Below are 17,985 nucleotides of genomic sequence, written 5' to 3' on the forward strand. Positions count from 1 at the left end.
AGATCAAGAGCGCAAAGGGTTGTTGCATTCAGAGATCGTTCTGTTAATCCACGTTCGGATTATCCAATGGAAGAAACATCGAAAGGGATGGAATTTAATCGAAGTGAATCGAAAAATTTTCCAAGAGTGGTGGTGGAAACTCGTACACAAACGTGGCTGGAATTTCGATCTTTTTCCACCCCCTCTAATCGTGCATCCCTTTTGTCCACGCCGAATAAGAGAGAGAGAGAGAGAGACGAGAATGAATAGAAGGAGGAGGAGGAATTAAAGTTCTGCGTCGCCTGCACCCCCTTGTATTTACGACCCTTCACACCCTTAGCTCTAAGCTGAAAGTGTCTTTTCCGCGCTTCTCGCTCCGAACGATTTCGATGAGAATTTAACCCCTTGCCTCGTGATATCGGGTCACGTTCGCGGACCAAGGAAGGAATTATGATTTTTGCCTCGACAAAGAAAGGAAAGAAAGTTGGAACGCTTAAAAGAAGAAGACCTATTTTTGTTGTGAAATATAATATTGTTTGCGAGTAGTTTCTTTTTTTTCTTTTTTTTTTTTTTTTTGTATTAAAGATTTGGATTCGTTGCTGTTGGAATTATTGGAAAGTAAGGTTGAAAGATGTTTCGGAGTAGAGAAGAAAATTTGATGATATTTTGAATGGTTGAAAACTTCGAAAGTTAAGCGGAAAGATCGTAAGGCAAGGGATTGAAGGACACTTGAGATTGCACTTTAATTGGTTAAAGCGAACCTCGATAATTTTCTTTTTTTTTTTTCTTTTAAGTAAAAGTTATTATAACGTTTCTTTGTTTTCTTTTCTTTTTTTTTTTTTTTTTTATTAGGAAACAAGAACATTTGTTGTTCTTAACGTCAGTGCAATGTACGATAATGCAATTGTACAGTGATAAGAAAATAAGAGTTAAGAGTAGATAGAGTGAAATTATTGATGTTATATAGAGGCTTGGAAAGAAACGATTTCCGATTGTCTGTCGAAAAATAATTGTTACGTTTGAAATGAAATGGAATTTTTTGAATTGGCGATCGAACGATTGTTGGAGGAAAGTGATCAAGTATCGTAATGTAAATCGGTTGATCGATTAATGTGTATGCGTGATAAAAGAGAAAAGAAAGAGATAGAGAGAGAGAAATTCGAATCTTTTAATAAGAATATTTAATATTCGATTAATTAACATGTGATAAGAGAAATAAGAGAATGATATAATCGAATGGTGGAATTTTTAATTAAAATTGGTTGTAAACCAATGGAAGAATGAATTAAAGATAGAACTTGAGGATTAAGAATTGAGAAATGCTATTAAAAAAATCGCTCTTTCTTGGATTCCTCTCTCAAGATTCCTCAAAATCTCGAGTCGCAGATTCTCGATTCGAGAAACCCGGAAATTTTCAGCTCAAAACGAAGAATCTCTGGATAATGTAATTTGGACGAAAAAATAAAAAAAAAAATCGGAAGTCGGATGAATGCGTGCAAAAGATTTTTCGTGTAGAGAAGAAAATTTTAATCAATAACCAATTTTAGTTTAGATAATTTTGGTAGGCGCTCGTTAAGAATTTACGAATGCATGATCTTTTGAATATTGAGCAGAGTATGAATGATAAAAAAAAAAAAAAAAAGAAAAAAGAAATCCAAGTTTCAGGGGTGAAGAATTTTTTCCAAGAGCCAACAATTTGGAAAGTTGTTCCCTTGGTTGAATCGCGACGAAGGCATTAACCATGCTGCCAAATACAGAAAAGAATACATTTACAATTGTACGTAGGAGTTAATCGATAGATAGGAAAGTAGCGCCGTATCGTGTTCCGATTACTCACAAATCTTGGAAAGAACTTTTTCGCTTAATTTTTCGACAATAAATCGTCAAACTTTTTTTCTTTTTTAATACAAAAAAAAAAAAAGGCTTTGTCAGACAATAAGAATCTATCTATCTAAAAATTTAATTTCTCTTCGTCGAGAAAATTACTTTTTCAATGAGGGAAGAGAAGGGAAGATTTATTAGAGATAAAGTAATTCTTTGTTCACGTGAGATGAATTTTAAAAGTAGAATTTGTAAATTTTCAAAAGAGAATTTTTTATTTCTTCTTTTACTTTTATTTTTTTTTTTTTTTTTTAAATAAATTCAAATTTCTCGAGAAGAAGAAGCGTAGTTTAAAATTTTAGAACTAAACGTCAACATTTAGAAAAATATATATATATATATATCTTTCTTACCTATGATATTTCTAAATCGATTTGTGGGGAATTCGAACGAAAAAAAAAAAAAAAAAATGTGTTCTCTCCGGCAATTTAGTCGATCATCGTACCTACTTGTTTAACGATATTAATACACACTTACAAAGTTACAAGTATATATATATATATATATATATATACACACACACACATCTACCAAAAACACGTGGCGAACTGGCTGTGATTATGTTAGTGTTACGAACTTAATAAAATATAATATCATCGACACGATTAATAATAATGATGATGATGAACACGGATATATCTGTAAATACAAACCGACTAATTGGATATAAATATAAATACGATTATATACGCTGTGATTTGATCACGGGCCATATTTAAATGGAGGGTTTGTCACCTCTCCAACTGTGTATCAAAACAATCGATTGCCTGCAATAAAGTCGAAATCATACCATGGTTTCTGTAATCCCATTGCCTTTTTACCTTTAACAAACGCATATAACAGAACGACCCCCGTCCAATTTCATGGTTAATTTCTTAATCATCGAATAAATTAATATCGAAATTGATCCACCCAATTCAAATTCAATCCCACAATTCAGCGATTAATCCTTCCATCTATAATTCTAAAATTTTTACATGTTATCCAAGTTTCGATTTTAGTAATAAAAATTGTAAAGTAATTCGAAAATTATTTTATCTATGAAAATTTTTAAAAATTTTTAACCTCGAATAGAACAACTATTCCAAGGAGAAAAATTAAAGAAGAATCAACGAGCAGGTAAGATTTTTTTACATGTAAAAAATCCTCAAGTTATATTTTTTATAAGATAAGAAAAATAATAAAATTCAATTAATTATTATTACACATCTCATAATTCATTTTCCAAGTTTTTAAACCACAAACAATGATCTATGAATCCTTATCCCACAAAAAGTCCACGAACGAATTTTTATTCTGATTCATTCTCTCCTAAAACACGGGGAAAAAAAAAAAGGAGTAACAAAAGAGTAATAACCAGCATGAATTCCGTAAACGTTTATTACGACAATCGTACAATAAAACGTATAGTACAAGCCTCTGTGCGGCATTCAGCGCGAATTTACGGCCTTGCTAACGCGATACAGAAACGATTACGCTTACCCGTGATCCATTTCCGGCACGGTGTCTCCCTACAGCTCTTAAAACGAGAAAGAATGAGAGGAACGGAAAAGGAGGAAAGAGAAGATGATTTCGCCGGGGAATCGTTCTATTAATTCGATTATAATATCGAATTATAATTATTCTCCATTGATTAAGATTAATTACTGGCTACGCTTACGATCTAAATAATGTATAGCAATGTGATCATAGCACCACGTTGTAAGAATCACAATAAGATATTATAATTAATTATATTTAATTATACGCGGTATACGGGATCTGGTTGATAAAAAAAAAAAAAAAATAACATACAGGATTAAGTGTATCTATGGAGGACGCGATGCCACTGATAACATTATGAAAATTGAAGATTGAAATAAATTAGAATTATTTGGCAATTGTTCCGAGATGCAAATTTTCCTATTCGAATTTTTATTTTATCGGAGGAATGAATTTATTTAAATCGAGTTTAGAACTTCGAACACATCAATTAGTAAGATTGATATAAGTAACATTCTTCCAGAAATAATCGTATCTATTACCTAAAAGCAGGTTAAATCCTATTAAAATTATGAAAACTTTAAATCGCTATAACTTTGAAGATAATGATTTCCGATCAATAATGAAGGATCATTAGAAACATGATAAACTTGCCCATGATAAAGAGAAGATAATTTTTAACCATTTGCTTAAAAACCCTATTAAAATTAGAAAAAATTTGAACCGCCATAACTCCGAAAATAATGACTTCTAATCAATGAATCGAAGATCATTAGAAACGCGGAACCTTGCCCTTTAAAATGCTTCTTAATTTATCCCGATACGACTTTCAGTTCCCGAGATATCGTCGTGTAAAGAAAAGGGTAATTTTCAATCTTCCGTTATCTGCGTCTTTGTCTTACTCGGAACTCTCGTTCACATCTCGTCTCACTGATCTATTCCAAACTCGAAACAAATAACAGACACAATTCCTGGAAAAAATATAGGTCACTGTGCCACAAATAAGTTTATATCTTAAATACAAATATTATGGATACTTCGAGTTCTTATATCTCGGTAACCGATCGAGATATTTGGATGAATAAAAAAGCGAATTTAATGGCACGATTTCCTCTCTATTTTCTGAATGCGTTTCGATAACTAAATTTTTAATTTCCTCTCATACTTTTTACGATTATAAATATCTCGTTAAATAAGTCACAAATCTTTAACGAAATGATCTTATTCTTGTAATATAAAATATATAGGGAATATAATTTAACACGAGTTTTATACAATATAATATTTTCCAAATATTAAACATTTTTTTCGATAAAAATTTGTAATTCGAAAAAAAAAATTGTAACGATATTATTTTGTGAAATATTACAAGATGAAGAATCCACAGAACCTCGTAAACGACCTAACAGCTTTATCGTGCGCCACTTAATCAATTCTACTAAATCGCGCGAATAAATCAAAACGAAACACCGGCCAATAGCAGGTTAATTTCTAAAGCAGGGGGATGGAGCTCGAGGTGGCAATTTCCGTCTTTATCCATTTATTCTTGCGGAGCATGGAACTGCTATTCCTCACAATTACATCCTGATCGATCTTCGCAAATCTTGTGGATTTTTTCCAGCCAACTTAATAAGAATTAACGGTCCCACCATCCTCTTTCATTCTTTTTTGGAGGAATTTTTGCCATTCAGATAAAATATAATTGAAAAGGATGAAATTTATAGATGAGAAAGTTGTAATTAGGATTTGAATTCAAGCAGTGCTATATTTTGAGAGGGAATTGAAGAATTGAATTTTGGAGAAAAGAGATTGATCAATTATGATTAAAAAATTTGATTAGGATTGATTTTAGGTAGGAGAAGATGAATTTGCTTTCCATGAAATAAAATTCGCGCAGAAAAAAGGATATTTTTCTATTAAATTTTTAACAGATATAAATTTGAAACTGAAAAATCATTTTCTCCGAATCCTCGATAATAATTGATAGTTTTTACAATCGAGATGTTAATTAGAATATTGATAAAAAAAAATTTATAAAAGATTTGTAATAATATTTAACTATATTATAAGATGGTTAATTAATGCTGATGTATATTTGTTTGTGTGCACGAGACCAAATTTTCACGCACAAATCCTAATTAAGAATCTTTTACTTGGAAATATTATGATTGCGTGGTTCTGAAATTATAACGATAGTGGAGGAGGAACCTAGAATCTCGGAACGTGCCTGAAATCTTGTCAACTGCTTAAGAATTTCCTTCGTGGCATCGCCCTCCAACAAGCTAATTCGCTGAACGAAACAGATTCGAGGAATTAACACATTCACTTTACTCAATCTAAATATAAAGCCTTCTTTTGTTTCATAAATATGCTCGGTCGTGAAAATTAATAAAAAGAAAAAATAATAATAATAATATAGTAAAATGAAAAGCAAATAAATTGCAATACCATTAATCAAATTTAAATGTAAAATTGGAATTTAATTCAAAAAATTAAATAAAAACATGATACCCAATCGTATAGTTTAAATGATAAATGATGCAAATGTCAGAAAAAAGAAAAGTTTTACTTTTTTTAATAGGAAAAATGATACAATGAATCTTTTTTCAAATATAAGTTCAGAAAATTCTATCTACTATCTGCGTTTATCACATTTTTTATTAATTATTAATGTTACTTTATTATAAATTGTCGTACCTTTGAAATATACAGATTTTTTTCTATTAAAATTCATCTCTCAATATTTTTCAATTAATAAAATATTTTGTCGCTTGTACAAGTTTTTCTTTAATTCCTTTAATAATTTCCTGTTTATTGAAAATCTTTTTATCTGACACTTACATAATTTACCACATCAACACAATAATCATAAAAGATTATTGCAAATTTATTCTTTCACTTACCTTCTTTCAATTTTCCAATTTTACCTCTTCCAATTCCAAAATTCTCTCAGACAAAGTATTAATCAACACATTAGAATTATAATACAATATACCAGCACTCCACCCATCAAGGATCATTCAATTCTAAATCGTCAATCAATTATCTCAAGATTTTCCTCCGGAAACGCATCGAGCAGCAGTGAATCTATTAACTCGAACGAACCTAATTGCAAGGAAAACAGGTTGCCCGAGCACGGGCAACCTCGATCAACACTTGAGCTGCTTACACTGCACCCCAATCTCCGTGCACCTGCACTCCAAACAAGGTCCAGACAGCTCGGTGATGATCCTTCCAACACGGTACATTCTTCCATATATATTACATCCAGCCAGTTTCAGGAGACTCGTCACAGACATTGGAATTTCATTCTCTATAATTTTCGTTACACTCTCTGTGAAATCTTCCATCTTTTCACTAATCTTGGAAGACTTCTTTTCCTCTTCTGGCTTCTGATTGATAATGGTAGTCGACCTACTAGTCGTCGATATTTCTTTTGTCTTCGTATCCTTGCTACTATGATCGTTAGGATCCTCAAGATCTAGATCAGATTCAGAAGATCTGCTGGTAGTAGAATAAAATTTAGAATTGTTCGCTTTCACAGATGTCTCACCAAGCTTAGCATCGGTTGAAATGTTAATATCATCAATTTTTGAAACATTCGATTTGACAAAAGTAGACTTTGTTGCATTTATACAGGGAAGTGTATCATTTTCTTGTTTCTTGGTAGTGTGATCTATCATCAAAGAGTCAATTCTTTGAGGAATTGTCTCAGAAATGTGATTCAAAGTCTGATCAGCTTCTTTGAGATTGTAATTTGATGAAATCTCTTGTTGTATGTGACCTTGTTGACCTAAATTGTATTTATTTTTGGAGATCAATCTGTTTGGATCTTCTTCCGGTCTGAAAGGTGGACGCAGAAGAGGAAATTTATCTATGAAATCGAAATTAGATTGCAGAGGCTTCATCTCTCCGATCAGGGATGGCAGATCAGGAGCTGGTTCGGTCTTAATCACATCGCGGAACGGATCTGGTGATACTATTGCCTGATGAAGCGAAGGCGCTGTAGCATCTGCTCGGTCTAACACCACCGTTGGTGATTCGTCTGCCTCCACTGAAATTATTTTGAAATTTTGAAGTGAAAATGGCATAATAGATGGCTTAATGTTTGGTGCACAGTTTTGTATTTAATACAATTTGAAATTCCTTTGCAAAATATGATTCAACATCAAATCTGATTTCATAGATATTCTTAATCAATTTAACAAATTTTTAAATTTTGATTTGAATATCAGTAAATTACTATCAATTATAAATAAATTTCATTCTTTTCACTTTGCATATTTGCATACAATATCTTATTAGAAAATATGTTCAACTTAAAAATTTTAAGAAATGTTCAAACATATGCAACAATATAATCCTCAAATTAAAATTTAAAATATTAAAATTTTGCTGCTTTCTTTTTAAGTAATCGTATAAAGTTTCTCATACCGCAGACAATTTTTCCGCAACACGTCTCCTCGGTGTTAATCCTCCTACATCCGATTTTGAGAAGCGGACACTTTTCCGAGGAGCACATCACCTCGCCTAGGTAACACATGCAAATCACGCAGATACTGCTGCTCGGCAGAATTTCTCCGTGACGGTACTCCATATTCTCGAAGAGACAGTTGTTGGCTGAGATTTATGAAACAAAAGCATAGAATTTTGTTGATCTTGCAAGCTTCGAAAATTCTTTTGAATTTTAAATTTGGCTTGAAATTATAATTTAGCAATCCATAATTAAAATTTTTGCCTAGTTGTACTGATATATATTTCATTTTTGAGCCATATGATATCATGAAGAGTTGACAATGTAGCTAACGATGTGAAAATATGATGTAATAAGGAAATATTGAATTTGAGGGAAAAAAATGGAAAGAAATATATTCGTTACCATCGCTTTTACGATGAGGATTCGTGATTGGCGCCGGAACCACAGTGACGCCTGTTCCGATTTCCAGATTCAAATCGGTAGAATGGTAAGAAGGATCGAAATAGGGCGGTTCTCTTGGTACGAATCCACCTGAAATAAGAAAAATAAATTAAGTTAGAAAAACAATATTAATAATTCTAATATCATAAATTTCAATTATTTATTTCTCTAATATCATAATAAAAGATAATAAAATAAAAACAAAAATAATGTAGAATAAAGAATAATGGTAAAAATTTCCTGATCTACTATTAAAAAATAATTCAAAATTAATAGAACAAAATTCCTATTATAAATAATTATTCTACTTCGATAATGATGTATATAATTTAATGATTTTTAAATGTATGTAACACTCATATATTTTGTAATACAACAAAAATAAAAAAGAAATAGAAATCAAAATTTTACAAAATAATAAGTCAAAAGATTATTAATAAGAAGTTTCTGCTTCCCAATCAAGAAATCCGTAAGAAAACCAATGGAACCTTAAAAAATGAAAAACAATAAATAAGAAAAAAGAAAAATATATAAAAGCGATATTTCTCGACCTAACGAGAAATCTTGGTTTACGAAAGGGCGTAAAATGCGAACGAGCGGCTGCTGAATGTATCAGTGAAACGAGTTTAAAATACGACCTACCTTCAGTCTCTACAGGCGGGCTGAATCTGTTTTCCTGAGTGGCGATATCGTAAAATCCTGAGGTGTCTGTGGGCCGTAGTTCTGGAGGAACCACTACCGAACCGGAAGGATATCCGGTGACCGAGGATGGAACTGTCTTGTCTTTTACAAGCGCATCTGCCGCCACGAACGGAATTATCCTGCATTCAAATGCATAAATTCGATATTTTTCATTTTCTTCAGAATTCATTTGTTAACCTTATTTCTTGCAATTTCGTTCGTTATGTTTTCTTATGCAAGATTGATAATATTTGCTATTTTTATACATTAATATTTTCATACATTTTATATTTATCTTTATCTTATTCATTTATTCATTTATTATTTCTAGCAAATGATTTCTAAATGCTAATTTAGAAAAATTTCGTATTTGGAAATCTTCCTACGAATCAATAGCATCATAAATCGAGTCGATATATTTATTATATTTATAAGCAAGTACAATTTCTTTGGATTTCTTTTCAATCTTATCAAAATACTTCGAGATGGGCATTTTTAATTAAATGATTATTATACACTTCACTTTCATCACATCACTTTCACTATAAACCTCATCCCCTGATAGAGAATGAGGAAAAATTCTAAGACAACAACTTAACCTGAATCTAACCTAATACAAAATTTTAAATTTCTATAAAATATTTCAATTCTCTTTGAATTACTATCAATTCTTTTTTTTATATATAAGGAAATAATTATTAATAAAATTTCAAATAATAAAAAAATAAATTTTGAATAAATTTCGAAAAGTTTCTCAATCCAATTTACTTCTATATTTCCAGCAACACGATCAATCGCATAGTATTTATCTTACCTGACATTTGGTAACGATGGTGGCAATGTTGGCTCGCTGTAGTCGTAATCATAATCCTCGCCCTTTTCACGGTGAGTGATGTTCAGGATAGCCTCAACGTCCGGCGGAATCGACCTAATCGGGTTGATCGTCACACCCTGTATGTGACTGACCGAGACGTTCGTTTTCACAGTCACGTTCATCACCAGGATATCGTCTGGCATTAACACGGTGGATGATGTTCTGGTAGCTGTCCCTTTGCCCATCGATTCCGTGGTCTCCACCGTTTCCGCCTAATGGCAACAGGTTATGTAGTTCAGTCTCGACTTGTGAATTGATATCGACTGGTCGGATAAACTCGACGTTAATTGATCGATGGTGAGGTTACGAGTGTAAAGTCAAAGATGAATGATGTGTTTAATATCGTATAAGATCGATCTTTTTCTATTTTATCCTCTTATTTATTTTTAGATAGTTAGTTGTTAGTTGTTTCGGATAATTTTTTAATATTTAGATCAGTATTTATTAAACTTTTTTGAAGTTTTTCTTCTTACAAATATGATTCTAAAAATAATCTAGATTGGGAAATGGAAAAAGATTATTTTTTATCCTTTCTTATTGATTCTTTTTGTTTTTATACTTTGTTATTTCTTTTAGATGATTTTTAGTAAATTTTTATCCTGAATAATCGTAATTAATTATAATGAAGATAAGAAAGCTTCTTTGAAAAGGATAAAAGTCTGAATGAAGCCTTATTTCTTTGAGGCATTAATTTGTAATTTTTTTTGTAACACTTTGATTTTTTTTCAAGAAACTTTCTACGAAATTTATATCTTTTTATATCTTCTTATAAAAATTATACTTAATAAAAATTTATATTCGATTACTTTGTATCACAAAAAAATTCTTATGTTTTCTTGATAGAGTATAATAAATTAGTAATAAATATATAATAATTTTAAACGAATAATTTTAAGACATAAAAAACTTAATATTTTTTTATACTGAATAAAAAATTATTAATTAATACAATCAAACTATCTTTTAACTTCTTCATATAAAAATTATAAATATTCAAACTTAAAATCATGATTTTTCTATTATATAATATTACACAATTATATCTCACAATAATATAGACTTTCAATTCAATTGCACTAATTAAAATCATATCATCTCCCCACAATGAAACACAAATTATCTACAAGAACAACATTTTCCAAGCGATTGAGCCAAGAGAATCTCGCCCGTATCCTCTTGAGAATCCTCGATTTATTTGTAATCCTCGAGCAATTTGTTTGCACACTAACCGTCGAGTTGGCGTGCTCGAAATCCTGTTCGAGATCTCCGCTCGTCGCCGATGTATTCTTGTTCCTCACAGTCACGTTGTGCATCTTCTCTTCCTCCAATCCCTGCACTTTCGTCACTGTATCGTTTCCATTCGCTTCTGGTAACAGGGTGGTCAATTCCGTAGTCGTTGTCGTGATCGTAGTGGTCGTTGTGTCGTCCATCGACGACAGATCTTCGATCAAGGTGATCGTTGTCGATTCGACGATACTGTTCGTCGAGAAAATCGTTGATGAATCGTTCACGAGATCGTCATCCCTGATCGACGAAGTTGAATCCATAGTAGTCGAATCGATAACCGTCGTTGACTGTAAAATGGCGTGTAATTGATTTTAAAATTTTTATTTGGAAAATTTAATGGTTGATATGTAATTTTTAAATTGATATATTGAATTTTGATGAATGCAAAATGATTGAATTGATTGCAAGTGATGTGTAATTGATTTTGAAATTTTCATTCAAAAGAATTAATTGTTAATATATAATTTAAAATTGGGAGGAAAAAGATCTACTATAAAGATTTGTTGGAAAATTTTTTTAAAATTGAAATAAAATTGTAGAAGATTTTTATCAAATTAATTTTAAATTAATAAGTGATAGCATAAAACAGTCTTGAAAAATCTAAAGGATATATCTTTTTATCTTATATAGCGCATATTTCATGAAATTTTCAATTCAAAAATTACCTCGTCAACGGCAGCAAGAGTAGTGGTGGCAATTTCCGGATTAGATTTCACATAATCTACTGTCTCGAGGATCTCATTGTCCATGATGTCTGTCTCGAAGGTGGACGGCCATGACGTGGAATCGGTCACTATTGAAGATTCCTCCACGAGTTCCTTCGTACTGGAATCGATCCGTTCCTCGACCACTCGATGACCTCGTCCTTCCACCGAAGGATTTGTTATTTGATCGACTGCCGGCTATTTGGAATATTTGTCATTATTATAGATTTCATTCATTTAGATTTATGATAGTTGGCTAATCGAAAGTAATTAGTACTTGAGATACATGATTTAATCATTAATTTATCAAAATGAGTTATTAAATTATTGTAATTAAATAATTAATAGATTAAAGATATTTAAGTTTATATTTTCATTACTACAATTAAAGTGGTATCTAAATGAAGATTTGATTCATTTTATCATAATGTATCTTAAAAAATTAGAAATTATATTACATGTGCTATTGCAAAATCCTACCTACTATTAAAATCAAGCATTATAGATATCAGTGGAATTAAGAGAAAAATTTAAAAAGAATTAAAATTCGACATTATAATTACCATCTTTCTTCAAATCTTATTAACAATTACATTAACAATCATAATATAACTTCTTTATCACAATATCAACTTCATAAAAATTTACAAATTAATTCCATTAAAGATAATAAAAAAATGATAATCGGTAATATTTCATATAAGACACGATCAAGTTTATCTTAAATAGATCACGTAGCATTAAGTCTCAATTCTACTTGTCGTCCATTGTCATAAAAGACGACCAGTTTCGTTCGCGCCCTCTGTCGCGTGATTTACAAGCCTAGTGGAATTTAATTAATGCAAACCCGCCGGAATGGGTGCCATGTCAGTTAGATGTTTAACTTAGTTAGTTGAGGAACGCAGCGCGATGCATTCCTCGTACATAGATACGGGCACTCAACCGATCGGTTCTGTTCCTCGTATTTGTTACTCAGCTGTTACTGTTCAAAACAATTATACGGTCATTTGTCTCGACGATTTTGTCGCTTAATGTTCGACGCTTTGGGAGCTGTTCGTGATACTGGAAGATAGATTAGCCCAATCTAGGAGTTCTTACGCTCGAATATTTGTAATTAAAAGGATATTATAGTCATGATTAAAACGTGTATAGTGTGTTAAAATTTGCGAGACGTTAATTAGATGAAGAGAAAAAGAAGATAATGATGTTTTGATAATTTTATTTTAGCCTCTATTTAATCTAGTTTAATCTTAAATAATTTTAAACGATTTTATTTTGATCATAATTTTTGATAATTTTTATTTTAATCTTTCTCGAATATTATATTGCGAATAAAAAAAATTCTACATGGAAATTTACCTAAACTGTCGATTTATGATAAAATGAAATGATAATATTGACCGTTAGAAAAGGTAATAAAAATTCAGAATCGAAATAAATATTATTTTAATCTCCTTGCATTCGCAATACCGACTTTATGAATTAAAATATAAATATAGAATTATATAAATATTGTATAATATTCAATATTTATATACACATTTTAAATATTTTATATTTACATTACTGAACATTACTGAACATTATTAAAAATATCATTAAAAATAAAAGTTTTAAAAATCTTTCTTGAAATTAAACATATTCAGTAACAATAAAATAAAAAAATATCCCTATGATATTATTTAGTAAATAAAATAGTCTTTTACCCATCTAGTGTTTTTTTTTTTCAATAAAAGATAATCTCAAATTATCTTATCTAAAATATTCATTCAAAAAAAAAAAAGATTTAAACATTTATTTTAACTATAATATAGTAAGAAAGAAATATAAAACTGTAGCAAAGAAAACTAGAATATTTTACTAGAAGGATTTAAAATTGAAAAATATATGAGAAACGTACAAAGAAATTGGTCTCCTTACGAAACTTGGCGTAGTCCTTGCTGATGAACGCGTACGAGGCGTAGTTCTGGGTGGCCTTAACCTCGATGCTACCGCCTTGAACGTTTAATCTGTCAGTTTCTTATGGCATTCGGGCTAAAACACCTAGGTGGTAATCAGGGTTGTGAAAGAGCACAGGGTTTTTGCTGGGCGCCCCATCCGGCTTGTGTGTTTTCGCCTTTTCTTTTACCGACTTGCCCTAACAAGGAGAACCGAAAGGAAATTGGAACGATCGTTTGCCTCCTGTGCTCCTGCTTAAAGTCGGATCGATGGAAACGGTACGAGATTTTTTTGAGACTAATAAAATTTCTTCCTTCCTTATTTCCTAGAGTTTATAAACGATAAATATTTATCTCGTTTCAATCTTATGAAAATTTATAATTTATAATTTTGTTTTATATCGGTTATTTTGTTTTAATAAATAACTATTTTTTATTATCATATATGACGACTTTTGGAAAAACAAAAAATTTATTGGAACTACTAAAGAATTATTTGCTATTAAAAAATATAAAAATTTTAAAGGAGAATAAGATTTCTTCTTTAATTAGTTTCCGAGATTCCGAGAATATTTATTTCGAATATAACTTTTTCAAAATCATTTCAAGAATCGAATTGAAATTTTTTCTTTCGTATGTAATTTTAAAAATTTTTCTCATAATATTCTTTAAAAATAAAATTTTTCTTAATTATCAAATATAATATATATATATATATATATATATATATATATATTTAATAATTAAGAAAAATTTTATTTTTAAAGAATATTATGAGAAAAATTTTTTAAATTTAGGAGAGGTTGAGATAAAAATTCCAATCCTTACGGGAACCACGAAATCACCGAGGATATTATCCTTTTCACGGAATCCGGATACTCAACGGAGCATTCAAATTTAATGATTTTCCACGCGATTCCACGCTTCCTGCGCGATTTCCTAATTCAATCCAACTTCCGCTATGCCGTGATGTTTTCAACCTTACGAGATTAGAACTGGAATTTTTTTTTTTTTTTTTTTCTTAGTAAAAATTTAATTCCTTGAAAAATTCTTTTACAAAAATACTTTTGATAAATGTGAAATGACGCGTGGAAAATTTGTTTGCGAAATAAAATCTTTGTGAATTTCATTCTCTCGAGAATGTATTAATAACACGATACGATTCGATTCGAAAGTAATAAAAAAAAAAAAATATTGAAAGCTTTTCATATTTTTTCATTCAATGACCTGTTAGCCGTTAGAAGTTTCTCATTCAGCATCCTAACTTGATCCAAAACTTATTCGTTCATGCCCCCCCGATTCCCCCGTTAAAAAATTCATTCCGGAATACCTCCGGAGAAATCCTCCAACTTCAACTTCAATATCTTCGTCGTAACAAACCATCGATTTCATATTCTATCTTCGCATACTTTTACTGAAACTTTGAATTTGAATTCTGAAGATGCCAATAATAGATAGATATCAATACCTCAATTGCTTAGAAACAGATTTGATTTATATATTTGATTATGGAGAAATGTTTTCATTACTTTTTCAATGTTAGATAATTCGAAACTCGAAAATAATTTCTATAACAACGTGACGATTAAAATAAGAAATAATTGTATTAATAATAATGAAGAAGTATTTAAAATATATAATAAAATAAAACCGTATTGAATGAATAATCCTTGATCCTTTGTTGAACTCTTTGTTATATCTATCTTATTTACAGTTGCCACTAAGTTGTATTACTAACAACTCGATATTCACAATATTTAAGAAAACTTATATAATTTCGATCTTTGTCCAAATTTCAAGAAAGGTTTCGATCACAATTAAATATCAACAACAAAACTAATTCAAGACTTCAATTCGACAACAAATTTCAACAACCTATACCTATCATTATCTATAGCAAGATTCGCGATCAAGAGGCGTAATTGACTCGAATCCAAGATATTCTCCACGGCGAGAATATAATAATCGAGCACGAGGCGGAAAACACACAATCCAAGGATGGGCCAAGTCGGGTGAAAGGCGAAATCGTGGCAACCCTGATGCGAAGGCATTGCGACTCACTGCAGTTGTAGGTGGACGGGCAGCAGTGTCCCTCGCGTACGATCGGGCTGCAACCTTGAAGAGGAGGCGCGCAAGCGAGGGGAACGCAGCGTATCGCGCCCATGGCGCAGAAACAGTTGTCACAGGCGGCCTTCCACTCGATGTCCCGTACCATCTCGCCCTCCTCGTACATCCTCGACCCCACACGGCACCCTACGGAATGGAAATTCGGTCAGTTCTAAAGATTCAACCCTTTCTCCGCTTCAGCAACTTGATATCTAATTCTGGAGATTTAATTCTTTAGGATGATCAATATCTTTGCACAGAATAGTTTTAAATTATTTTTAAAAAGGAACACGAACGAGGAATATTTTCATAGTGTCCGATTTATGGATCGATATAAGCGTAGAGACTATTCGTTATTAGTTACTAGTTTCGTTAACTAGTTACCCTAGTTATTATTTGTAATCGAAGCTATCTTATTATCATCTGTCGATAAGAAAGGATAAAATTAAAATAAATGTATCCCATATGTATTCTATTTCTTCGTCGTTCCATACATTTTCAAAAGCCTGATAATCCATTAATTTAACTTTCGAATTGTATCTTCGACTCGAATACGAGCGAAACAACTTTCTTGGCAATAGAATCTGCGGAATCTGTTCTCCGGAAATCGTCATAAACCACTGGAAGCCAATTTCCTCGCTATTCGAGCCGAGGAATAAAAAGACTCGATCGATTCTTCTATCTCGAAAACGTCACTTGTGGGCGTTATTAGACGATTACTACCGTCGATTGGTAACGTGAAAGGGAACAATGGAGCCCGTTGCTCGATCGTTATTCAATGTTTTCGCGATGGACTTCCGGTTGGCGGTGACTCGAAGCGAGGAGGAAGGCCAGTTTCGTGGATAGTTCCCGGGAAACTGGCGCGTGGGATTAAGTCAGTGGTCGGAGAGGACTTCTAATGGGGTGGAAACGAGGCTTTAGAGGGAGGTTTAAGTTTCAAGTGGGCATGTGTAACCGGCCATTAAACGGACAATCAACGTCTGAGAGCGTCTGGTCATTTGCCAGGCAACGAAAAGTGCGGTTTGATCGATTAAAGTGATATTATAAAAAGGAAGAACAAGAATTAGATAAATATTATTCTTTCCTCGTTATCTTTTTTTTTTTTTTATTTATTTAACCTTCTCTCTCAATACGTTTTAAAAATTACTTTTACTTTTTTTTTTGTACACGAACATTTTTCTAATTCATATTAAAAAAGTACGAATAATCTCGTCCCATCTGAATGCATACGTACAGAGGCGCGTATAGGTGTTGAAAGGAACCGTTTTAATGCAATAAAAGCACGGTGTGCACGTCGACGGTACGTTATCCCGTGACATTCCCTCGCTTCGGAAAGATTTCCACGGAGGCAGGGGCCGTCGTTCCTCCGCTCGTTCACTTAACGCCCAGTTTCATTCAATTTTACGACGGCGGCCCCTTTTCTTCCGTGGAAATGAGAAATCATGTTCCCCGGCAAATCTGACGCGTGAAACGGCGACGTCGAGCATTTGTTTTACTTCCGTGAATTTTCGTTTTCGACGCTACCCCCGAGTTACTTAGAACTGACGTTTTTATCTACCAACTTTTCTTTTCCTTTTTCTTTTTTTTTTAAAAAACTCTTTTCACGCATCTTTGAAGACTTTGATATATAAATATATTTTATCAAATATATGTATATATATATATATATATTTTGGAAGATAAGATAAGTAATGCTGTGAAGTTGAAGATAATTTTCAAAATAAATTTTAACTATCGATTTATTTGTTACAATATGAAACAAATAATTTAGAAATAAATCTAACATTTCAATCGAACAATCCAATATATTCAATAAAAGAGACACAATATTTTCATTGTTTTTCGAAATTTTTAAAATATTCCAAAAAAAAAAAAAAAAATTAAATTACGAAACACATTCGTAAAAGTAAAAGTAAAAATTTTCGACAAAAATTCTGAAATTGATAATATTAAAGAGCACGGTAACCAATAAATAAAAATACCTTCAAAATAAAAAAAATTGATACGCGATTCTCGTTGCGTAGCGTGATAAATATTTTAAAAAAACTTTCGATCAAGAACAAAAAAAAAGAAAAAAAAAAAAGAATAAAATAAAATAACGTAAAATAGCGTATCGAGCAGAGGGAAAAAAAGGGA

General features: G+C 31.5%; 1 protein-coding gene and 1 long non-coding RNA gene across 2 annotated transcripts in view; one reads left to right on the forward strand and one right to left on the reverse strand.

Annotated features, from left to right (window-relative positions):
• Window positions 1–5,801: 5,801 nt before the first annotated feature.
• Window positions 5,802–17,985, reverse strand: part of LOC100867707 (uncharacterized) — a 44,094-nt gene continuing 31,910 nt past the window's right edge. The window contains exons 6-14 of the mRNA XM_012493885.3: window positions 15,805–15,996; window positions 13,707–13,801; window positions 11,768–12,004; window positions 11,045–11,389; window positions 9,756–10,027; window positions 8,903–9,081; window positions 8,222–8,350; window positions 7,777–7,962; window positions 5,802–7,396 (exon numbers count right to left, since the gene is read on the reverse strand). Of these exons, the coding sequence (XP_012349339.2) occupies window positions 6,492–7,396; window positions 7,777–7,962; window positions 8,222–8,350; window positions 8,903–9,081; window positions 9,756–10,027; window positions 11,045–11,389; window positions 11,768–12,004; window positions 13,707–13,801; window positions 15,805–15,996 (2,540 nt within the window). The 3' untranslated portion in view covers window positions 5,802–6,491. The remainder of the gene's footprint in view (window positions 7,397–7,776; window positions 7,963–8,221; window positions 8,351–8,902; window positions 9,082–9,755; window positions 10,028–11,044; window positions 11,390–11,767; window positions 12,005–13,706; window positions 13,802–15,804; window positions 15,997–17,985) is intronic.
• On the forward strand, window positions 9,928–10,620 carry LOC147657485 (uncharacterized). Its single transcript, XR_015292495.1, has 2 exons — window positions 9,928–10,112; window positions 10,392–10,620. It is a non-coding gene; the product is annotated as an uncharacterized LOC147657485 (long non-coding RNA).

This window comes from Apis florea, unplaced genomic scaffold (genome assembly GCF_048593485.1).
Source record: "Apis florea isolate Af1SG1 unplaced genomic scaffold, ASM4859348v1 contig_3158_pilon, whole genome shotgun sequence".
NCBI lineage: Eukaryota > Metazoa > Arthropoda > Insecta > Hymenoptera > Apidae > Apis > Apis florea.